This window comes from Trichoplusia ni, chromosome 8 (genome assembly GCF_003590095.1).
Source record: "Trichoplusia ni isolate ovarian cell line Hi5 chromosome 8, tn1, whole genome shotgun sequence".
Lineage (NCBI taxonomy): Eukaryota > Metazoa > Arthropoda > Insecta > Lepidoptera > Noctuidae > Trichoplusia > Trichoplusia ni.
The window spans coordinates 2,396,091-2,421,736 of record NC_039485.1 but is presented as its reverse complement, the minus strand read 5'-3'; the positions used below and the strand labels follow the sequence as shown (position 1 = coordinate 2,421,736).

The following is a 25,646-nucleotide window of genomic DNA, read 5'->3' as shown; positions in this document are numbered from 1 at the left end:
ATTAAACTAGCATGCAATTGATTTGTAATAGTCATTCCGATGATAATGTGCAACTGTCTTCCTGTTTTGACTGGCCGCGTGTCATAAGTCGTATCATAAAAGCATATTTATAAAATTTGTTCAAAATAACATAATTCGAAAATACGGCTCAAAGTTTCTCGAGAGCGAAGTTGCCAGCAAAGCTAGTATTTTATACGTATGTAAGTATGTGTTATATCCATCCAGACTTTCTCAAAATTACATCGTTCAAATAAAATTGGTGGCAATAAATTATATTTCCTTTCTAATCTCGGAATGACAGCATCAAAGCGAAAATTTAGCGAAACAATAAATTACTACGGATAGATTGTAAACGTTTTTTATCTGGAATATTGTTTGTTGATGTTAACATTTTGGACATAAAACCAATTACTCAGAAAACAAAACTTATATGTTTTGCCAAGAACTGGATTTATTGTGGTATTTTTATGCGGTTTAGCAGATACACGAATAAAGATGGAGTGTCAGCCCGGAGGTCTTAACAAACTTCATTAAAATAGGTGGTAATCCTCTTTATTGATTTTTTTACAATCTTATAACGTTACGTATCGACCTCAAACATGTTTGGTATGAATCTTTAAAAAAAATCTTTTTTATAAGTTTCAAATACTTACATGAGATAGCGTGTTCAGATATGAAATTTGTTACGCTGTTTATTCTCTACTGACTGTAAATGTAGAAAGAGGCGATGGGTGGCCGAATTAGGGTGCCAAAGTACCTATGACGATCGAAAAGTGATATGTACTAGAATAGTAGGATAATTCGATTAAAAAACAAATGGAATATATCTATTCATTTGACCGTGAAGAAGTAACAAAAGCACTCGTAAACTGCTGTAACTTTTATAATGCTAAACTGATTAATATTTATACATTTTGTAAACCTGCTGTCAAAGTGTACTGAGGAACTACTGAAACGTAGGTACAGGACTGATCTAGTTTATCATAACATGCATAATGCGTTGCATTAACATTATCTTAATGGATGGATTTATATTAAGCTAATAGTGTATGACATGAGAACCGCAATTCCGTTGCAAAAAGTCGCATATTAGGTAAGAATTTTCTTGCACAGCATTTCCCTGTTAGTGCCTTTAGCTACTGCCTAAGCCGGGGTGAGAAATGAAGTTGTGTACAATGTCGCAATCAGGATACTAAATAAGGAAAAAGTCCAGTAAAACTGGGTATCTCATGCCTTCTTTTGGAGAGTAACAGTTCCTAATTCATTGATGCCAATCTAGATCGAAACCGAAGTGACCAGAAAACGTCTCTCGGCCTGTTTAGTCTCAATCCTTATTTTCAGTATATCGGCAATAGGAAATCAGAATCTTGACAATGACCACAAACCAACGTTTTGTCGTAATCGTACGGAGTCATTTGTTTTGACACGTTTTGATATTAATATTAATTATAACTAAGTTCCTCGGAGATTATTATGAAGTCAGAGGTTGATGATACCCGTACAGCAATGTTATTTAATTTTAGCCGAGACAGGAATCTTTGAAACTATGTCATTAAGGAACTAAACTATAGTTAATAATAGCTCATGATATTTCGATCTCCGGAGTTGGAATTAATTGTGAAGGAGGAAATTCTTCGTGACTCACGTATATCATGTGTATATTTAGAGTAATATACACCACATAGGCAAAATCCAATCCTAGCCTGTTATAAAAAAAAACCAGTCAAGCGCGATTCAGCAATGCGAGCGTTAGGGTTCAGCACCAATAGGATACAAATCAGTTTTTTATTTATAGCACTTATTTATTTTTGAAGCGGCAGAAAAAATGCGTCATCTATGAAAATATCATCTGTCTAGCACTCAGGGTTCTACAGATTAGTGGTGAACGGACGGATAGAGTAAAGGACAGACAGCGGAACCTTCTTAGTAGGGTCCCGTTTTTAGTCTTTGGGTACAGAACCCAAAAAGGCAAAATCGACGGTTTTGATCAATAATGTAAATAGAGTCTGTGATGGACGTGCCAGTGACTAAAAATGATTATTCATGCATATTCGATGTTTGAGGTACGTCCATCGCATGGGAATGCAGTATATGAAATTTTATCGGTATAAAACGATTTTTTTATTACTTTTACAGTTTTCTCTAAAAGTTTTAGTCACCAAATCTGTCTTTGTATCAAAAAGGTGACACAGCTTGAAAAAAGGTTATATTTTTCTATTTCAAAGTGTGAAAAATCAACTGAATTTTCAATCCGGAAAATGTAAAATCCAATAATCAAATTAATTAACTGCCAGAACTGAATTGGCTAATAAGTAGGTACAATAAGTCACATCATCATTGGCCTAGCCTTTTCCCAACTATGTTGGGGTCGGCTACCAGTCCAACCGGTTTCAGCTAAGTACCAGTGTTTTACAAGGAGCGACTGCTTATCTGACCTCCTTAACCCAGTTACCTGGACAACACGATACCCCTTGGTTAGACTGGCTGTCAGACTTTTTTAAGCTTCTGACTACCTGTAACGACTGTCAAAGATGTAGGAATAACAGCCGGGACCCACAATTTAGCGTGCCATCCGAAACATGGAGGAACTCATTATGACAAAGATGGTCACCCATCTACGGACCAACCGCGTCAAGCATAGCTTAACCTGTGATCGAATCACTTATGCGGCTATAGCTTAGCCAGGAGCTCCTCTACAATAAGTCACATATTCTTTTTAAACTCGAACGAAAAGATAAAGTAGTGAAAATACACGTGCTAATGATTTGTGGTGTCCCTCTGGCAAAAACAGACAGTCATTTATCATGGGTGCGTTACGGGCGGTACGTTGTAAATGTCCTCCGATTATAATGTCCGACAGTCGTGTTAAAATCTTCATTTTCAGATATAAATATTGCCTTGTAACTATTTGTTATTTTATTTTTAAGTCTTAACAGCGATTGGTTTATTAAAATAAATGAGCGTAGACAATGAACCAATATGCTTGTACTAAAAGAATCTTGTATTCAAGGTTTCGCCAACAAATGTGTTGTGTGTTATTTCTAAAAAATCTGTGCTGATCTAGGGCGTCAGAAATACCAGTAGAACTTTTCCTATTGAATGAAATTAAAGTACCGTCATTCCATTGAGACGCTAGTTGATCCCTCGCACCGTGCGTAAGCGGCTATCTGCCCAGGAATTGAATTCGCTGAATCTCTTTTTAGTGCCAAAATTCATTTTTTACATCATCACTTGAACATCGCCATCTGTTATCAAAAATGGCCCAGCCGTTTCAGAGTAAAGGGACTTACCAATTCATATCCAAACTCTCACCCACAGACTTTCGAGCTTATGTATTATTTTATTCAATAAATAAAGTAATCTCTCTCTCGATTTAGATACTGTGATCCTTACGCTATCAAAAAAAAACAAAAGTTCATTTTTGAAGCAACAATAGTCGATGATAAAACAAATCGCAACATTTTCAGAATGACGTGAGATAACGATTTCAAAACCAGAACAAGCTTTTATGTGGATCCCTTTTGATGAAACGATATGTCCATCAACGATGTTACATTTACGTTACTAAAGGTAGCAAATAAATAAGCGAACTGAATTTAACTGAGCATGAACGAATGATGATAATGTTATGAACAAATTGATGAATCTTTTGTCACTCAATCAAATGAGAATAGTATTTATTGCAGTTATTTTAAGGCTTATAATAGCTAGGTATAGGAGTCAACTTTATTTATTAGAAAACTAAAGAATTGAATACCACGTAACAGGTTAATTATTATTCGCTACAAATAAAAACTGTTGCATTTAAATGAAATAAAACAGCTGGAATAATGAGAAAGGTATTATTTTATTCAAAACCGTTTGTGTTTATTCGAATAACTATATAACTATATAATTCAATATAAAATACGTTTAATCTTAATTTTGCAGGTTCCTTCTAAACCTATTTAAGCCTTTCACAAAATGCGCATTATTCGTCTATGGCGAAACTAGTCGTCATACTCGCTTTGCAGTTGTCTTTTTTACAGATGAAATATTTCTGTTTCGGCTTTAATTAAAATGGCAATCGAGGTTTAGCAAGGCTATAAATTTGACGAGAGCCCGATATTTTTCCTAATTCGTATTGCTTCAGCCAATTTGTACGAAACCCTTAGTGTTGTGACCCTGTCTAGTATTCCAACGGTTTTTGATACTCATATATTATCACTCTCTCGCTTTTCTTCCAAAAGATAAACGCCTGCTCGTTGTTTATTTTCTTATTTCGTATTTTTCTTTTGTTATATTATTATTTACTTTTTTTTACAAGAAGTAGTGGTAATACAATGGTATAAAACAAATAAAATAAGCTACTTAAAATCGTAATGTTTTGTAAAAAAGTCTTTATATAAAAGCTTCTGTGAGAAGTTTAGCACAATAGACAGTTGGATAGAGGCATATTTTTTTAGGAATCCGTGTATTATACGAGTCCGTTTATTTGAACTTTATTCAAATACTTCCAAACTTTAAATAGATACGGAACAAAAATAAAAGAGTACTTTGTATTTTTGTGATGGATGGTGTCCTAAAAGATAAAAATCGTTAGAACTTAAACAACTTACAAAAAATCGTAATCGTTGTAATTTGAGCTTTATATAATGTAAAGAGGAACACATTTTTAAATTACGATCAAAATTATACAAATACAGAATAAAGACGTGAATTTATAACCTTATTATATTTTGTGTAATATTTAATGGATATCTTCACTTTCTCTGTTTGCCACGGATACAAACGCAACACTGAACTGTAATTAAATACTTATTAACTGTACGGTATAAGAACTCTAAACCTGTCTTCGACTCTTTGGTATACCCCAACTGTATGTAAAGTGGAAAAGTAAATCCAATTATTTTCCCCACCTAAAAATGGGGTTAGGTTAATAACCTCCCATCCACCCAATTAGGTCAACCAATCTATCAATGGTCACTTGAATGAGAACCTCTTTTGGACAAGTGTAATTCGATTCTACCTTTAAAGAGACCACCATTACTTTTCCTGGAATTATTAGAATGATAGACTATATTTCTTTTAACATACAAATATCATCATCGGCTTAGCCTTTTCCCAACTATGTTAGGGTCGGCTACCAATCTAACCGGTTTCAGCTAAGTACCAGTGTTTTACAAGGAGCGACTGCCTATCTGACCTCCTCAACCCAGTTACCTGGGCAATACGATACCCCTTGGTTAGACTGGTTGTCAGACTTTTCAAGCTTCTGACTACCTGTAAATACTGTCAAACATGTAATAATGACAGCCGGGTCCCAAAGTTTAACGTGCCTTCCGAAACACGGTTAACATACAAATAATAATAAATGCGGACTACATTACGTACATTGTTCTGAACCCAAAGTAAGTTGTTAAAGCACTTGTGTTATGGAATTCAGATACAACGAAGGTACCACAAACACCCAGACCCGAGACATTGTAGAAATGTGATTTTTTACGTTGAGCCGACCGGAGATCGAACTCGGGACTAGAGCTAGCGACACCTTGCAACCGGTGCGTACGCCACTCGGCCATGGAGGTTACATTATTGTTGTTTAGGAAATACACTGGCAGCTAATGATCTGATCTGTTAGTATCAATTAGTTTGTTCTTGAAACAGATCAGTGATGGTGGCATTAAGACATTAACTAGTTTTGGATTTCAGAACGTGCTAAGGTAGGAAATGTTTTTGCATTTTTCCTTACTGCAAAAAACACTTTCAGACATAAACAACATAGCAGAACGCTTAATATTGTAAAATCCACTTTATTTAATTTACACATGACGACCTCCGTGGTCGAGTAGCGTAGGCACCGGTTTCAAAGTGTCGCTATCTCTGAGGTCCCGGGTTCGATCATAATTCACATTTCTACATTGTCTCGGGTCTGGATGTTTGTGGTACCTTCGTTGTATCGGAATTCAATAACACAAGTGCTTTAGCAACTTACTTTGGGTTCAGGAAAATGTATGTGATGTTGTCCGCATTTATTATTATGGTTTAATTGTAAATGACAAAATTAAGTTTTGGATAATGCGGTTAACTACCCATACACAACTTTTGTGGCTTTTACAAAGGGCAGCATTTTCAAACAATTTCGAACTTTCTGGAATCCGTCGTTTACAACCCAAACACGTTTGTGTTGGTACGTGTTTCAAATAGTTTTGAGATTATAAACGAAGTTAATGTTGCAACTCCATTGCAACAACTATAAATTAATTAAGTGTTCAATCTATTGCGTGAAACTCTATTGAACATTTTGTTTTAATTTAGCCTCAGTATATTGTATTTGGACGTAAAATATTTTGCAATTATGAGAATTGAATACGCAATTAACCGCGCTATTCATTTGATACGCTATAATGGAGACAGTGCGTGTGAACAATTGAAAATTGTGAGCTTTTCGAATAGGTTATGTGATCTGGTTGAAGGATGGATACATTTTCTTTTCGTTAATCAAATATCGATTAATTAAATATCTAAAAACTATGTTTTAAAATTGTCATTGTAAAATTTAAATCAAGAACTGACTTTTTGTTTGTTTATCTCTGGGGATAATATTTTTAGGATTCCTCCAATCAGTACGTGCTTGAGTTTTACGGACTTTTGTATTGATAGAATAACTAAATATAGAGTTACTAGTTCGTACCTAACCCTAAACGCCACACAAATATCTCATATAAAAATCTTAGTTGAAAAATGCATAAAAACTAAGGTCTAAAAGAACCTCTAAATACCACCCTTTCTTATCCCTATGATAATTAGAAGTAATACGTAATTTTTTCGCAAACTGATCTTATTCAACAACAAATTTCACCTTCGTTTATTGTTAAAACAGCCAAATTGTCAAACATTCGAATTTCAGAACTTACATTACATTTGTGCATAGAAACAAAACCATTAGAACATCAATTCCACGAATGCACGGATCTTGCAATCTTTTGAAGCCAAACACGAATTCAATCAATTGTTGGGTTATTTCCAAGATCTGAATTAGCGATAACTGGTACTGATACAATATTATCTTTGTGGATTTGTGATTTGTGGGACTGAATAATTTTGTGTGGAGATAATAAACATGATATTAAAGGATATAGGTCAGTGAGAGAACATTAAACAGTAGAATTAATAAAATAATGCCCGTTAGTTTAAGCTCGAAGCTTTCTCGGTTTTTACATAAAAAAGTGACCTAGGTCAAACAATTCACGTCATGTTGAGCTTATGTCGATGACACAATCTGTGTAAATAATTTTGTTAAACATAGATCGATATTATTATCACTGCAGAATTATCTGGAAAAAATAGCTAAAATTATCCTGTATTTATCAAAAAGAATACTACGAAGCAAAGTAATAAACGCAGCATTTAAAAGTTTTAACACACACTGCACCGAATTCATATGACGTCACAACGGCAACAACTGTGAGGTTAATCGGTAGGAAACATAACTGTTCACTCTCGGCTGAATTACATGCATGATGAGTCACAAAAAAGGGACCTTTCATATTAAACACACCTTTCACATTATATACTAAAATAAAATGTGTTATTTCAAACGAGAATAAAACGTATGTGTTTTTTTAACAATCTACCAAATACTTAATATTTTTTTTATTTACGAAATTGATCTCTGTTTCAACAAATAAATTATTAGTGACTGATTTAAATCTGTTTGATGAAAACCCTAACATAGTTGGGAATAGGCTAGGCCGATGATTATGACGATGACAGATTTAAATAATATGTTTAAATTTTGTCGATGTATCCCTCTTTATGTTTTTATTATACTAGCTTTAGGCCGTGACCCTACAAACACTTTAAATATTAGTGCTAAGTAAACTGTGGTATGGATGTTCTATCGCCAAAATATCATCAAACCCAAAGAAAATAAAACTCACCGTATTTTTGTACAAAACCGTGCTCATATCTCCTCTCTTGCTGAAAACGGCATCCACTGCAGTGGCGCTCCACGAACCGAGTGCGAATGCTCCCACTTTGCATGCAATATGCTGCACACTACACTGGCTTCAAGCCAACTTGGCTCAAATATGCCTTTAACTTACTGTGGACTTGCACGAATAAGTCAGGATCTGTAACTTTAAGATCAAACATCTGCTTAAGATACCGTCTGTTGGATATTCAGTTTTAGATGATATTTTCATCCTAGTAATGTGATAAACGCCATTTTTTGTAAATAAGGATGGATGTTTGTTGCTCTATTAAGCAAATATCACTGAACCTGGATTAAAACATTGGATAGTTTTAATTTGTAGCGGTCAGAGCCGCTGGCAACAGCTACTACGTTAAACGGGTTTTAAGAAGATTTGAAAAATGGTCAGACTAGGCAGTTTAGAGACTTTATTATGTATTGCTCGTAAGATATTATTTCATTTAAAAAGTTGTGTTTCAAAAAAAAACGACTCCCGTATTAAGGAATTTAATCCTTGTTGTGTCGCGGGGGCTTCACAAACATTCAACTGCACTAAGAACCAGACTCTGAACGAGCATTAGTGGGTCCTACAAATGCTTGTTCTAAGTTGGGATCGTAGCCACGCACAGGTTTAGCGTAGTGACCTACACCGACCCGCTACCCATGTGTCGGTGTTGGTATAAAGTCTTTTTTAACTTACCGAATAATTCAGGACATCATAACTTAAAGTCGCTCTTTAATTTCCACCTATTACCTAATAAAGATAAAGTTAACATACATATACCAATTAACTAAAACAGGTTTGACTATTTCGCTCATAGAGACAGACATATTACAAGGTCATGTTGAAATTAAATATTATCGATACTAGGCCTTATCATAGATTGTATGTATTGGGCTTTACACGAAAGATAAAACATACAGATATAATCTATGTAAATCATTATCTAGCTTATTGTAATAATGTTTTGTTACTTTGGACGGGAATGAGCTTCAGCGCAATCTGCGTTATCAAACTTTTTTATATTGATTTCAGTTTTGGTTAAATTGGTGTTAGCCAACTGCTGAAAATTATTAGGGTCATATGGAAAATTTAAATAAAAACAGTTGCTTTCATTGTTATTCTTCATTTCACTTGTCGACTAGTTTTCAGTCACCTGTCCATCAGGTATAGTTTTTTATTCTTATATAATTGACAGTACACACAATCAGGTATTTTTTTTATGTCCCGACAGCATATAACTTCATCCAAAAACGTTCACCCGTATAGATGTAACGTTGGTGCAGCAATACACAGCGGTCAATCTTATAACATCTCTCTTTGAAAATCTTTTGAAATGGCTGGAGCTGGTCTAAAAACCGTTGTTGGAAAACCCTCTTTCAAATAAAAAAACCGCATACAAATCGAATCACCCATTTAAGGTTTACGGCGGTCAAACTTATCACACGCCTTTTTTGTGTCGGATATTAAATATAGTATACAACATGATTTTTTTGCTTGCTCTTGATACTTATTTTAAGTTGTCATGACATTATTTTCTTGTTATCAGTATTCCATGCAAAAGCGGCTATGTGGTCGCGCAAGCAGTCGGTGTGCAGCGCCGTGAGCGGTGCCTCAAGAGGCGATGACGTGGACCTGGCTGGAAACGGAATACAACTCTATCCCTTCGCCATAGGGTTGAGAGTCAGAGTATTACAGGTAAGGCCAGTAGAAGTTACGTGTATTTATTTCAACCTTAAAATAAGCCTTATCGGAACGAAATAAGGTTTTGTAGTACTTAAGCTCACTGTGAAGGCCCGCATGAAGCTTGCTGCTTTACGTAGTAACATAGTCTTTAGAGGCGCAGTGAGCAAAAGGATTTTTTGCAAACTAAGCTATCTCTATAATTAGTAAGCTCATTTATTATACACTAATATGAACTTATTTATACCTCTTAAAATCATGAACAGACAAATTCATTTAAATGATAGTTTAAAGTTATAAATTAAAAGTCCTGACCAATTTTCAACCACAGCAGCTAGTTTAGTGAGAAAGCTAGATGCCTGGGAAATATTGTGGTATTGTCTCTCTATTATAGCAGCTGCAAGGAAAATAATAAGAAAGAAATTAATCATTAGCCACTTAGAACTGTAGGTACCTACTATATTTCACGTCTTATCTTTATAATTATCTTTTGACCATTTTAATTGGTGTTTGAAGCCTTATTAGATTACGTGTTCAATCGTTAAGGGAGCCGAGATAATGATGCTGTGAGTTATTAAATTAATTACGGTAGTACGGACATTGAAGATCAGGGCTGTCTCTGCAGTTATTTTGTAAAACATCCTTTGACTGCTTCACTGGACGTCTAGGCTTCTTTTATTTGAATGGCTTCCTTTTTCGCCTTGCTTCAACCGAGTGTAATCCCTCTGAACGTCTTTTTTGCTATTGGAAGTGTTTTTCGCGACGAATAATTTCAATTTGTTAATGCGAAAGTAGTTTTTTTAAGAAAAGACGGGACGAAAAGTTATGTGACGAAAGTAAATTTTAACGTGCATAAGGTAATATGAGAGAATGCTATTATGTATATAGCGTTAATTGCGTCTTTTGAGTTTCCTTCTGATTCTCAAGGGAGTAGAGTGGCTGAAAACTAGAGCTGTCATCCGATAATGCAAATTACTGTAACATGTTACTTATCGTATCATCTTACTTGATTTGACAACCCTATAAGAAAACCCCTTACGGATACACTTACTACAACGACGTCGTATAACTACAGAATTACAGACACGCGCATGCGCTGTTGTGATGATCAGCGCCAAGAATTCTTTTTTTAAAAAACTCTTCGCCATACTATGTAGTTTACTCTTAATTATCTCAAGTACAACGTAAAAACACTGCCTTTCTGCCTGTGTAGTATTGTATTTTATGTAATAAAAAGAAATGAACGTAAAATCTGAATCTTGAGACCAATGGCAAAAGTAGCATTTTACGAGCACATTTTATTCTGTACGTACCTTGTATAAAAACATTGTGAAATAAAGCTTTCAACTGGTCAACTGCAGGCTTCTTCTTTTAAGTTATTTTGTCTTTGCAAAGGTTACATAATGCTTTGAAAAACTTCTACTACTAATTCGACATCCTTTCTTATCTTTTTTAGCCTCTGAAGCTCGTTGTAGGTTTTTCAATACTAAAACCCGAATCAAAAGTAGAAATTAGTCGCTGTTCTGAAGAAAATCAAAGCCTTCCAAAACCAAATTTATGAAACAATTTCTACCAAGTTATTTGCTATCTATTCACTCACGCGTATTTATCGGAAAAGCCGGGCTACTTTCGGGCTCAACCGGAGTCCTTAATCATGAATCTGATAAGACGCGCCAGTTATCCGTTATCAAGAAATTAAAAGTTCGAATCATGATAACCATTATAACATTATCTTACTTCTTAAATTCAGCCAAACCCGATCAAATGCGAGACGGACTTACAACACCGAGTTTGGTACAAATAGGTGAAAAAAACTTTTCAAAAGAAAATGGTCACTTATAAATTCATAACAATATCATCTACTGCTAAAACTTGATTTTTCATATTTCTTATTCGTTGTTATCGACCACATAAATAAATCAACTGTGAAAATTTCTGCTCTGTTATAACAGTTTATGAGATACAGCCTGGTCACAGGCGGACAAACAAGTTAACAAACACAAAGAAAGTGGAGACTTTGAAACAGGGTTTCCCTCTCTATCTTTAAGGCAGTCAGAAACACACCAAGGATACCCAGATAAACAGTTCCCTTTTAATAGGGTAAAATGTAAAATAATAAAAATAAACTGTAAACTCTACATTTATCTACACTACAACATATTTTCATTACCTCCGGACATCCATTTATCTGCCCAACACTCCACATTAATAAAGCTCGCGGCAAGATAAATAAAACGGATTAACGTTGTCGCAGTTGCCTGCAGTTATCTCATGACAATATAATCTGCTTCTACTTGCTGTTCAGTTACCGAACGTTCATGTTTAAGTTATTTTTAGAATTGAAGCAAATTCAGTTGTTTGTAATTGTCCGAGTTTGAAGACAGTCACGAAAATTAGTCTGCCGAATAACCAAAAAAGTTCATAAAATAAATTATAGGTGCTAAACTTAACATCTTTTTATGCAACTAAATAGCCGCTATTTCGCATCGAAACAAGGAATCGCGTAAGTCAAACCAGATTTCTTGGAAAAATCGGTGTAAACACAAGTCGAAAAATAAAAATATACCGCTTAGTGCCGAATTCAGAACCCAAGCTTTTTTAACTCGATTAAAATACATATGGTTTAAGACTATCGTCGCCAGGTAAAATTTATTCCTCAAAACTCGGAATCAGAAAACATTTGTGTCAAAAATTATACATTAATATGCAACGTGCTTTTGTAGTAAACCAATGACAAAAAAACTATAAATGTATTTACAAAAAAAACTACTAACCTTTTCTGAATTGAAAAATAATATGACCCGCCCTTTAATATAAGGGTTGTTACATCAAGCCCTATTTGTAAATGTCGGCACCCTTGTTAACCACTAACCATATTAAACTTGCCACGTCCACAATATGCGTCAGGCGGTATATCTTTTTACAAGAAATATATGAAAAGGTATCATTCCTTTACGAGCAATTTCATGAGTAAAATACGATGGAATTTTTATAGCTATTCCTCTTTTCAGTTTACTAGTTGTGCATGCCCTGTTACTTCAGGTAATACTATTGTACCCAGTCGTCACCCGTATTCTCTGTGGCATCTACCTGACAATTGATTATAAGATTCCGTACCCAAAGAGTAAAAACGGCACCCCATTACAAAGGCTCCGCTGTCGTTCGTACCTACGTTCGATGGTCTCCGGGATGTCGCATTAAGTTATTGCTTGTCAGATGATTTTTTTTTTTTGACATTTTTCACCAAGCCGTCACAAAGTTTTGCATTTATAAAATTCGTGTGAAAGTGTAATAATATAATTAGCATTCACTCCTCATGGAAAGAAACACTCTACTAAAAACCAATATTTGTAGTTTAGACAAACGTTTGTTCCAATACTGACTCTAAGCTCTGTAAGTCTATACTGATTAGGTCTGTTGATCGGGGTCCATTTGTAAACATATCGTGTTAGCCAGTTCAATGGGTTTTGGGAGGGATCAGAAGTTACAACGTCTTACATTATGACAGTTGAGAAAGGGACGACACTCTACGTCCTGTAGAGTTCTGCTTTTCTTTCACGATTTGAGCAGAACTACTTTAATTTAGAGTGATACCCCCTGATGGACAGAACTGACATGTTATTATACAGTATTAGACACAAGTCGGTAGCATACTAGATAAAAAAATATCTCCGACTGTTAAATCTTTCACCCATCGAAAACTTTTAAATGGCAAACTAAATTAAAACTGCTCAATCTGTTTGGGACCTACGATGTCACAGATTAACAGACACGTCAAATATACAACACGTACTCCTTTTCGCGCCGTGTGCTAAAAAAAGGAAAAGCTAAGTCATGAAGCTCATGAGGACTTTACAAATAGACTAAAATTTTCTTTGTGGACGTTTTAGCTTCTATTGTCTTTAATAAACACATTTCTTCGTTAGCAGACGCGTGGGAGGGACTTATATGTTGCTCTTAGTTAATTGTGTAAATCGGTATTTATTTTACAACAGCTCTCTTTTGTAAATAACATTCTGTTAATCTTGGAATTTGATATGAAAAATAATTTTGAACTCGACAGTCTCAAACCAAAATCAATTTACTTTAGACAGTGTATATAAAGCCATCAAATCGGATCTCTTATGAAAAACGTCCCACCCTCAAGATTCAAGTCACGTTTGCTACCAAAATCGTGCTCATCAATTAATTTATCCCAAATCTCTATTTTTTAACAACGATCTTAAGGTCACACCAGCCGAAGATAAGCCAAATATTATCCCATCTTCGTGACCTCATTTCCATACTAATTTCTCCAGGGTCGTTAGGGTTGGCACGCATAAGTAATGAGGCATTAGCATACCACTTCAGTTGCTAATTGTAAATAGATAACCTGTTAGCCTTTGTAGAGACCTTTTGACTTAAAAGAATTATCGGAGGAAATAATGTAGTGGAGCTCAAGTAATTGGAGTATGTATCCATAGAAGTATCTTATAAAATAATTTACGATTTACAATTTTAAGGGCAAACTAAGTAATTATACAGGGGATTATATTTGCTCCAAAAAAGGTCTTTTTATACGGCCTGTTTTTGATCCCACTGCTGGGCAATGACCTCACCCTTTCTCTTCAAAAAAGCACATAAACTTTGAATTTTTTTTTTTATATTCTAAACATTAATTGCTGAACTATTGAACTATTGTTAATTTATTTCGTGTTTTTAGAAGTACTAGTTCGAAGTACTTTACTGTACAGTATATATAGTTATTTCGAGTCACGTTTCCTAGTTTTCCATGTTTGCTCTCACGGTCCAGTAGTTTTCGCTAGCGGCACGATGAGGAAAGTTTGTTATTCGCTGTGTAGCGCTTAAATAGTAGGATATTACGTAAATAAAAATAGTTCATCGAATAAATTATCTATACCATCATATTTTTCTATTATAACTTCGGTAATCTGAAGAGTGAAAATGCTACGGCGTAGGCCTCGTAGCAAATCTTGAGCTACGAAATAAAAATTTAGTTCCAATAAAATTAGGTATAAATATTTTTTAAATAACGTATCTTTCTAGCATTACCCTCAATCGAACTTCTTTAATAATTACACAAAGTCGTCTTACTTCTGATCGAGAGCTCAGGTTACACTGGAAATAAATGCTATTCCATAATCAAAGCACACGAGAGCACAGCGCATGTGGCCTGTCAGAGCATTGGACATATAGACAAGCAATATCTGTCATGAACTATTCTAGAGCAAAAGTAGTAGTTGTAGAGATACGACACCACTACGTATGTATGTAAACATTTATAGTTATTCGATACAACGGTTATTGCAAACATATTCGGCCAAATAGTTCGGAGCCAACCGGACAAAATTAAACTTTTTGACAGAAAGACTGATTATATTATCGTTATTACACATATATTACTATCAAACTAGTATTTAACATACTATAATTGTGGTTAGAAATTTATTGTCCGGCGTGGTAATAATATGGGCTTTGGTCGCCAATTATTTTAAAGCGACTCTCTCACAATGACGTTACTCCTTGAATCGCGGAGGGTTTCATAAACATTCAAGTCACATGCACAAAGACACCCAGACTCAGAACAAGCATTCGTGGATCACACAAATTCTTGTCCTACGCGGGGCTCATCCTTTACATACAACAACTGCCTCAAACCATTGAAATGGGTAACTATTATAATTTATTTTGTCACAGATTGTCTGCGGTATCGGTGGTTTGGTGCTGGGAGCTGTGGGCTGGTTGGAAGAGAGACAAAAACCAGCTCTGGGTTTAGGAGTACCAGCTGGTGCTATCACCGTGCTAGCTGCAGGTAAGGCATGTTATTTCTTTAAAATCAAAATAAAATTAAGATTGTCACTCATTATTTGCTATTTAAAAATTAATTTCCATTCGTAGAATTCAAGATTTTTTAATAAGTTTTAAGGAATAAAACAGTTACAAGGATAAACGTTTTTATAGTTCCATAATATTTAAGACTATATTTTGTTTCCGAAGATCTAACGTTTTGCATTATGATGCCATTAAGAAGAGTTCAAGTTCAAGGATCCCAAAAATCAAAACATTTATCATAAACAATGAGGTCACACTGAGGTGTTAATTTTCAGCATTTTTTATTGTTATCTTGATATTCCTTATTGCCTTCCTATGTTAATAATATACCTGACTTACAAATAAATTACCTATTACAACACTAAACGAAGCATTTAATCTTCTATAAACGACCTAATGTGCTGTAAAATTAACCTTTATCACCTCTTTACAGCCTGTGTATATGCCTCACGCGTCGAACTGGGGTGTTTGACCTTACAGTGTCGTTCTATATAATTTAGAAAAGTTCGACAGATTTGCGGACTATGTAATAATATTTTATTTCAATAGTTAAAATATTGACGAACAATGTAGCAGTTTTTGAGGACAAATGCTTGTCTTACGCGGAGATGGAACCCGCGATACGTATTTGGCGTGTTAATCTTTACCACTCGACCACCCGTTGAGTCAGAATGAAATTCAATTTAAAACGAACTTAGTTCTGAACAACAAAAATAAACGATCCTAAACGTTAATTGCTTATAAACTAAATTGCATAGCAATTTTCAACTCAATCAACGGTTAATTTAACGAATACCTTTCATAACGAAGTGTTGCCATTTATAATAAGCAATTAGCAAGCTGAAAGTTCTCTTACTGTGATCCCGGAGCGAATTGGAAATTGAACTTTGGTCTGGAGTTCTGAGGGATAATCAATCCTATTAAGACTACCATTGACTAAGTTGGATACGAAACTTTAGCTTCAGAAGTCAGCAGCGTTGGGTTCCGTGTGTGTTTAGCACGCAGCTGTATGCGAAGATGCCATTGATATTTAATCGGTGAAAAAGATACCATAATTTCGCAAATGACTTTTTGTTCATTCTTTTAACGAAAAGAGATTTTCTTGTCCATATGGCTGCTACATGCTATCGATATTATTACACACCGATATACCAAAGAATATACATATTTAGATAGCTTACTCAATAAAACGGTAACCTTTTTTTTAAACGGCTTGTAAAAGGGAATATTGACTGAATTGACCGTAAATATGCTTTTTTATTTCTTCTTTTAATAATTGTAATGCAAAATTTAGTCATTACTTGATGTCTAATTATTGTTTAAGGAAAAAGACGGCTATGAGCTCAGGCTAAAATATTCCTATCCCGTATAAAAATAAGCCTGAAACCATTTTTACATCAACATCGTTAATCTATGTCCCACTGAACTTGATAACACGCATTAACGCTATTCGCTTATTTTGCTAAAAATAGATAAAAAATTAAAAATCTGAACAAAATCGTTGCCTTTACTACTTTTCTCACCTTTATTTTTAGAACGCATTGTAAGCGATATAAACTTTACTTGCAAAATTATACTATTCTGAAATATTGTACAGTTGATCTTTTTGCACACATGTTTTTGAAAAAGACTTCAAACCGCTTAATTACCAGTACGGTCAACTTAACTATAAATATGAATGTCAAAAAATATTGCTTTGCAATTTATTGGTACCTACAGCTTTTTTATACTTTAAAACGTTAGTATTAATGACACTTGTTCGTGATGTTGACAATCTTAAAAAAAATCATTCCTGTATAGAAGAACTAGCAAGAAAATCAAATTGAGAAACGATTACAAATATACTGTGAAAAGCTAATATCAACTTCATGCAATTTTATAACACTGAATACCTTCTTTCAACCGTAGTTCATGTATGTATATACGAAATGTCAATATGAACCTCCATCGACCTTGTAAAGCGGCAGTTAATTGTGTTCTGAAACCAGCAATCTACGGGGTTGCGAGTATCGAAGGGCTTAGAGCGCGAAAACTTTGACGCTTTGAATTAACAGTGCGACAAAATATCGATGATTCTCTATAGTTCCTTAAAAGCAGTATGAAAGTAATACATTAATAAAGGTTACCATCATCGGCCTAGCCTTTTCCCAACTATGTTGGGGTCGGCTTCCAGTCTAAGCAGATTCAGCTAAGTACCAGTGTTTTACAAGGAGCGACTGCCCATCTGATCTCCTCAACCCAGTCACCTGGGCAACACGATAACCCTTGGTTGGACTGGTTGTCAGACTTTCAAGCTTCTGACTACCTGTAACGAGTGTCAAAGATGTTGGAATAACAGCCGGGTCCCACAATTTAATGTGCCTTTCGAAACAAGGTTATATGTAGGCTTTTAAAGGCAAAATGCTCTGCTGTTAATAGGTCAGAGCGAGGCAAGTGCCAACGTCAAATGCAGGTGTTACTGCGGCTTTGTGATAATTCGAGTTCGTAAATGAACTCATGTGGCGTTTACACCGACTAATTTCTACGAGTTAAATGTTGCACACAAAGAAATGACGTAAATCGTAGCAGAAATTTATGTTTAAGAGATACAAGATATATTTCTATACAATATGATAAAATTTGGGTAGCCCACTGCACTGGGGTGTCGCAAATTCGATTTCCGCTTAGGACAAACGTTTGTCTGTTCCACGGATGCTGGTCCTGAGTTTGGGTGTCTTGTGCATGTGATTTGAATCTTTGTAAAACCCCCGCAACACAATAATTAAATGCCTTTCCCGGATTCAATCCCTTCCCGGATTTTTTTTCCATATCTCACCAGGATACTTAAGAGCGAGTTTTGACAGATGAAGTGATTTTTTTATTTAGAAACATTAGAAATTATCCAGAATCGTATGTACCCTAATATCATTGTCTATACCAGTATAAAGCTTATGTAAAGCGTAGTCTGTTACCTTCATAGAGATAAAAAAACAAGCGAACAATGCATTTAAAGCAAGAATATGTATTTCAAACATTGTAAAACGATGACAACTTATCCATGCATCGTATTTATTTTATTTTGAAACAGCGAGCATTGGAAATGAAACTGCAAAGAAAAGCTATAGTAAAAAATTAAAAAAGTTAGTTGCGAACTAAATCGAATTAACTAGTCCAGTTAACTAGCAGAACTTTTAATTAACGGAGACTGTCAACGGTAATTAGTAGTAGGTTTTAGTATAGATTTAATTAAACTAACATTAGTTAAATAGGTTTCAATCAAATCAAATGATCAAAGGAGGTAAAAACTTAAAGGAAAATTCGAATTTAGTTTTTTATGATGAAAATTGTGAATGAAATGGTTGGTACCGCTACATGACCAATTTTCATTGAAAAATCGTTTTGTTTTGAATATTTTTTTACACCCTCAGTGTTGTGATTTCAACTCATACTTGACAGGTGTTTTTGCTAGATATCCAAAATTGAAAACTCATAGGTATCTCATATTCGAAGCCCTTAAAATAAAAGGGCCCTTAGGGCTTTCTTGGTTTTTACTAGAACTAAAGTCTCATGCCCCTAAGCTTTTTCACTCTTGCGGTATACCGAAACTTTTGTCAATTTATTATTCAACCGCACCATTACGAATCAGAATCATTGCGGTTACATAGGATAATGGAAAGAGCGGTCAGCCTTGTGAACGAGCGGTTAACCGGGGCAAACGATAGTGGGAAAGAGGGCTTTAAAACCAAAATAATTGTGAAAAAAAGTAATTAATAAAAGTGCTGGGAATTTACTCTCTTCAGTGTGGCATTATCTGTTTTTGCCTATCGTATAGTTTATGTAAAACTAGCTGTTGCCCGCGACCGCTTCGTTCCCGTGGGTAGAAGATATAAGTTATGATTTATACCTGCCCTGTTTTTTTCACATTTTCCATAGTATCTTCGCTCCTATTAGTCGCAGCGTGATGATTTATAGCCTAAAGCCTTCCTCGATGAATGGTCTATTCAACTCAAAAAGAATTTTTCAATTTGGACCAGTAGTTCCTGAGATAGCGCGTTCAAACAAACAAACTCTTCAGCTTTATATATTAGTATAGATTTGGTGTCAGAGTTTAAGCCGCCCGTAGATCTTTGACATAGCTTTTCAAATTCTCAGGTATGTCGCAGATTGAGCACTGGGAAATGTAATAGTATTGTAATGATACTCGTCATTATTTCTATTAAGTATTAAGTCCTGTTTCATTTCTTCCTAAATAACCATGTATTCATTACTTTTAGGGTTCCAAACCCAAAGAGTAAAACCCTACCTAACTATTAAGGCACCGCTTGTCCATTTCTCCACCAGTCTGTCTTAAAAACTTCAATTTCATGAGTCCGACTCGCACTTAATCGATTATTATACTAACATGTCCCACAATTTCCAGCCACATCAATCTACTACAGCCGCGGGTTCGGTGGCTGGGTGTCAGCTCGCTCCCGCACCACCACAGCGTGGGGTGCTCCGTGGCGCGCGCTCGGCCCCTCGCCCTGCGCTGCCGTGCCTCTAACGATGCTATGGACCGCTGCCATAGGCGCTCATATCGCTATGCTGGCGTTCTGTGTTAGATCTTTGTTGAATATTGGGTGAGTGAAAGTAGGAAGTTGATTTAAAAGATTAGCTATGTTCGTCTTTAATTTGCCTCCGTTTAACGAGTTTATCTGAGGACTAGGATTTAATTCTTAATATGCTATGAATCGCCATAAATTACTGTGGTGTTAACGTTTTTATAAGTTCGTGACGCTTTTATGAGGTGTATTGTTTGATTTAACTAAAGCAGCAAAATTTATTAAATTACTTTCGTCAAATACGTGAGCGGCCTCTGACCTATGACGATGTGACTTGAATGATAATGGCACTTATTTAATAAAAATCAAGAAAATTCCATTTTGTATTTGGAATATTAACGAAAGAAAAATTTATAGAGATTTGGGAAAGAATGATCGGCATTCAAGTGAAAAAATGTAGTCTTCATAAAAAAGACTGCAAATAAAAAACTTGATTAATTTAATGAGTAACTCGTCAAATTAACCTTTGACCTTTTCAAATCAAATAAAATAGAGACAAAGACTCTACATTGTTAACCTAATACCGGCTGTGTGTACTTAAAACCTATACAGGATGTAATTACATGATCTTGAAAACTTTGAAGGTTTAGTACCTACCTATATTTCTCGGCTTGGGGAGCATTTTAATAAAGCCTGCAATTAGAGCCGAGTCGAATTTCCAGTGATACGCACTGAATTTCTGCATAGATACATTGTAAGCCAAAAAGGGGAACAGTCACATTTCAAAACAAATTATGACTACCCTAAATATTTATCACAGATTATTTTGTAGGGCAAGCCTAACGATCGTTTTACGATTTTTCTATAACTGTCTTAAAGAAAGTAAGATATGTACGTGCTCTACTTAATCTATTCAAACAGGTTTTTAATGAATCCTCTTTTTAGGTGTGGCAGCACAACTTGCATCGGTGTAGCCAGCTCTCAGCTGACTCTGTCGATTACAACCCTAGGTGCAGCAGTATTCATGTTTCAATTGGACTTGAGATACGACGCCTCGCTATCGCCGCCACCGAGGCAATCCGATACGCATATATGTACTGCTGTTTCCATGGTATGTAGCTAGTATATCTTAGAGGTAGAGTCAAATATTGGATTACGATATTCTAGCGTCAGATGAATGGTTTGGCCGCTGACAGATTTGTCAATAGAAAAAATAACAATATTATTAATCATAAATCTTATATGTCCATTAAAACGTGTCCTAATTTTTCAAAAAAAAATAATAACAAAACTGTGAGAATAAATAAATGTAAAAAAAGATCACAGATTGTTTGTACAAGTTGTGATAGAAATTCATGATAAATAAATACTGCTCTATACGTAAATGCAACATTTTCCATGCGTCTTTTTATCCTAGAAGAAGCTATTCATGAATAAAATAATCTCAATACAATTACTGGATTTATAAATAGGGACTTGAAACAAGTGAGCTAAAAATAATAAATGGATGGGGTGTCATTCTCAAAAAGCCCTGTTATGATGTTTTTTTCAAAGCAGAGGATGTCCTTGCCATACCAAGCTAATTTATCAAAGTTGACGTAGGCAAGCAAGAAAGTAATTTTGAAGCCAACTTTATGAGAAACAATGTCTTCTTTTTCGTAATTTTGAACATATTTGCATTTTAATGGAAGTTTATTAAATAATTGAGTGTTTTCAACTAAATTGAATGTAGAGTCTGTGTAAAGGACGATGAAAAAATTTAATTTTATAAACTTCTACAAATGTTCAATAATATTTGGAGTTAATGGTTTTGATTCATTTGTTCAGTTGAGTTTTCTTTTTTCTTTCTTGTTTACTGGTCTTGGCAGCAAATTAATACTTTAATTATGTTCATTAGTGTTTTTACCAATTAATTTGTTTGTTCATGTAATTATTGAGGACACCGGTCGCCGGAATTATTAACGTCGTAATTATTTGTTTATCTAATTATGTTTATAAGCTATCAAAGCAGGATTTAAAGGAGGTCGATAAGGTTTACGTATTTTCAAGTAGGTAAATTTTTCGCTTGATAAAAACGGTGAAAGATAACAGTATACTTGAGATATTTTAAGGTTTTGTTCAAAAGACCACGAGAGAGACCTACGGACAGTTAAAAATTCTGACTCTATGTTGTACATTAACCATAATAAAAATAAAACAATGGCAAAAAATCAACTTAAAAGGCCTAATAATCTATTTGTAATATTTACATAGTTGTGTACCATCTCTATATAACCTACGTCCAATATTTATATTAAAGTCTATAATGACAATGTTAGTTTGAAAGTATCTGTTTTTGATCGTGTTTAGATTGAAAACGAGCTCTTTAATTAACCGATAACGTAGACGATCTTGTTTAATTATACTAGGAAACATCTTGCCGTTCTGGTCTACAAAATTTAAGAATAGGTCTTACAGGTAAAGAGTCTAAAATTTGTTTTTTTCCCCGCAAAATATAAATGGATCATATTACAGTGATTGAAAGTTACGCGTGATGTCGCTTATACGGATAAATTTTGGGAAATCTTTGCGTGACAGCCTCCCTCTCTTATACTTTAAAGCAGACTTGTTTATGTCAGTTTTTCTTCTAATATGACATCTTTTTTTTTATTGATCGATCTGAAAGAATAAACAGATTCGTACTTCAAAATCAAAATCAAAATCAAAAAGTTTTTATTTAAAATAGGCCGTCTCTCAGGCACTTTTAAAACGTTACATTACTGACTCTAGTTGCACGGTTCCAAAGAGTCATTCTTATGGAGAAGAACCGGCAAGAAACTCCATAAGTTCCATAACTTCTTTACACATTCGTCATCCACTTGTAAATACCCAAAAAACGAGTTTAAACAAGGCATTACATTTCTTGAGAAAAGCACCTAAGAATAATTGTTTACACATCGTTGCTCTAAGAATATTAGCTTAAATCTTCAAAATTGTAATCTCCGTAAGTGACATTAACTTTGGAAGTGTGACACAGTTTCGCTTAAGTTGATGTTTTTGGCTCGAAGATTAGGACAGCCTCCGGTCGGCTTGTGACCTCATTACGTGAAAACTTTATGAAGGAAGCGGTAATATTAATTAAGACCAACTTACTCTAACAAGATGGAAGAAAGAAGGCTCTTCATTATAGCTTTCAGTAAACAGTGATGGTTTTTTGTTATTATTTCATTAAAAAAATATTTAGAATGTATCTTAATTTTATAATGAGAATAACTTCAGTTATTTTTTATTTTTGTACTGTTTTAGATCTTATTTTTTTGGAAGTTTTAACTTTTTACTGCCTTAATTGATTTTATTGCTGCGTTGGCAGTTTCGTATCGTTCTTTTTTAAATAATTTCAAATCAAATTTACTAGGCTGGAAGCCCGAAAAAACACTGAATACCGACTATTTTCCCAAGGCGGTTTAAAATAAGACAAGGTTGAAAAATAAAACAAAACGACTGATTATTTTAATGAATTTACTGAGCCTTCTAAATTTACCTAATTATTCAATACTGTAAGCTAGTAGTCGTAGCATGAGATGTTAGAGCGAGATAAAGATTTTAAGAAAGCGAGACAAAACACGACCGCACGTAGTGCTGTCTCTTTTCTACAACAGCATCTATTCTGCGTTTAAATCTTCTCGAAAGCGCGCAGAACAGCGTCAATCATATGAATAAATATTTGAACCGATGTTGGATATTCGGATATAGTTTGGATATTCTTAATGTTTGGTTCAAACTTCGTCATACATTACTGTTTCATACAAACACAATTATCTCATATTCACACTCAACCAGCAATGGATTGAAACATGAAGACAAATAGTTGAATCTCAATTAATTATTCGGGCTCTCGTCTCGACATTACGCGGTAGAATTCTCTCTAATATTAACAAGACCGAGGTAAGGTTTATGTTCAAAATTTCCAGCATAAATCTTAGGTCGAATTTCAAATTACAAAACGGAATGACAATTTCCATCTGTAATCAAATTTACCAAAAAGTATTTATTCTAAACTCTTTAATAACCTAATTAATGTTTCTAAACAGCCACATATACACGTAATCATTTATTGGTCCTTAGGGTCGTAAATCCAAACATCACCCTTTTAGAATTACTACGATGATTAAACGAATCAGGTCAGGTTAACTTTGCCACACAATATTAACCCTTAAAACTATTAGGACCGCATTGACTGGGCCCAATTCTGCTGTTTACAATGGCCGATGAATGAATGAAATTTGGCTTAAAATGTCAATTTTCTTCTTAGCATTTTTTTTCATCTCTCTTAAGCATTTTTCTACAAAATAATTGGAAATTCAGGATGGGACGGTACACTCAAGGTAAATCCAATTAACTTCCAATTATTTAATTAGCCAAATGTTTAAGAGAATAGAAATCATTTCAAATTGAATCCAATTGCCATTCATCGGCCATTGTAAATAGCAGAATCGGGGCCCTGGTCCTTGGAGTCTAACGATCAATTACCTTACAGGTCCCTTTGACGTCGGTGGCAATCAACAGTGGTAATAGTGACGTTGCGGATCCTGGCGGCAGTCCCCAGGGTAAAGAGAAGGAGCCTCCGCCCCTGGAACCCCCCACCTGATGTAGTGACGCCGCTTAGGACAAAGGACTAAGTGACTATAAGTGTAGTGGTAAGTGACTAAACGCTGTGACTTTCGTACTTATTCGTATGTATTTACTAGTAATTGTAGCTTCAATGTGATTTCTTATGTTTGTTACTGTTCGGATTTCTTTTATCCGTTTTTTCTATGGCTTATTTTACCCAACAAATATTGTAGAGTGTTGTGCGTTATTTTTATTGATGACACACATTATGCGAAATTTTAATGATTAATAACAATTTTCTTAATGCATCGAAACTCATTGAAAATGTGTGAAATCTAAATAGATATTTCTATACCTTTCAGATGGGCATTTTCAAATACCCCAAATTCACTTACTATAAATTAATTCTGTTAAACACTGTCATTTACAAAGTCCAATTTATAAACAGACCAAACACAATTGTACTCTATGCTCTAAGGAACGTTTTCTGATGAACACCAAAAAGTTTGTATCCATCAATCAATCAGAGAGTTTCGCAACTTTCTTGAAGTACTCAAGTCCATCAAGATTTCAAACTTGTAAATGACTTTCGAATACGAACAATGGCTAGTGAAGTTTAATTGAATGCATGAATGTTAGACATTGAAATGAAACTACTTTTGCGGATTTTATCGCAGTCTGCCCGTAACTATGATACCTGCAAAGGTGTCGAAACGTCGGGAACTAAAATCTAAAACTAAACCGCGATAAAATCCGTAAAAGTAATTTCATTTCAATGAATGCATGAAGACAGTTACATGTCAACATGACCGACACAGATGGTCTATTTGACTTGTATTGCAGAATTATAAATTGTTTTAAGAAATTTATATACTGTTTTTATGCCGAAGCTACTGGTCAATTCTATTTTTTTTTTTGTAGAAATGTTTGCAGTCTCTCCTTAGCTGAATACGATTAAAACACTGGTACTTAGCTGAATACGATTAGACTGGAAGCCGAGCTAAACATAGTAGGGAAAAGACTAGGCCGATGACGATGAAGTGTTCTTTTTACCAGTTTTCTTTTC

The 25,646-nt window shown here is 34.7% G+C and overlaps 1 protein-coding gene across 1 annotated transcript in view; it reads left to right on the top strand.

Annotated features, from left to right (window-relative positions):
• The window catches only part of LOC113496874, a 29,484-nt gene extending 4,560 nt beyond the window's left edge, over nt 1-24,924 (top strand). The window contains exons 2-6 of the mRNA XM_026876248.1: nt 9,505-9,653; nt 15,336-15,450; nt 19,870-20,068; nt 20,936-21,101; nt 24,507-24,924. Of these exons, the coding sequence (XP_026732049.1) occupies nt 9,505-9,653; nt 15,336-15,450; nt 19,870-20,068; nt 20,936-21,101; nt 24,507-24,617 (740 nt within the window). The 3' untranslated portion in view covers nt 24,618-24,924. The remainder of the gene's footprint in view (nt 1-9,504; nt 9,654-15,335; nt 15,451-19,869; nt 20,069-20,935; nt 21,102-24,506) is intronic.
• Nucleotides 24,925-25,646: the final 722 nt, after the last annotated feature.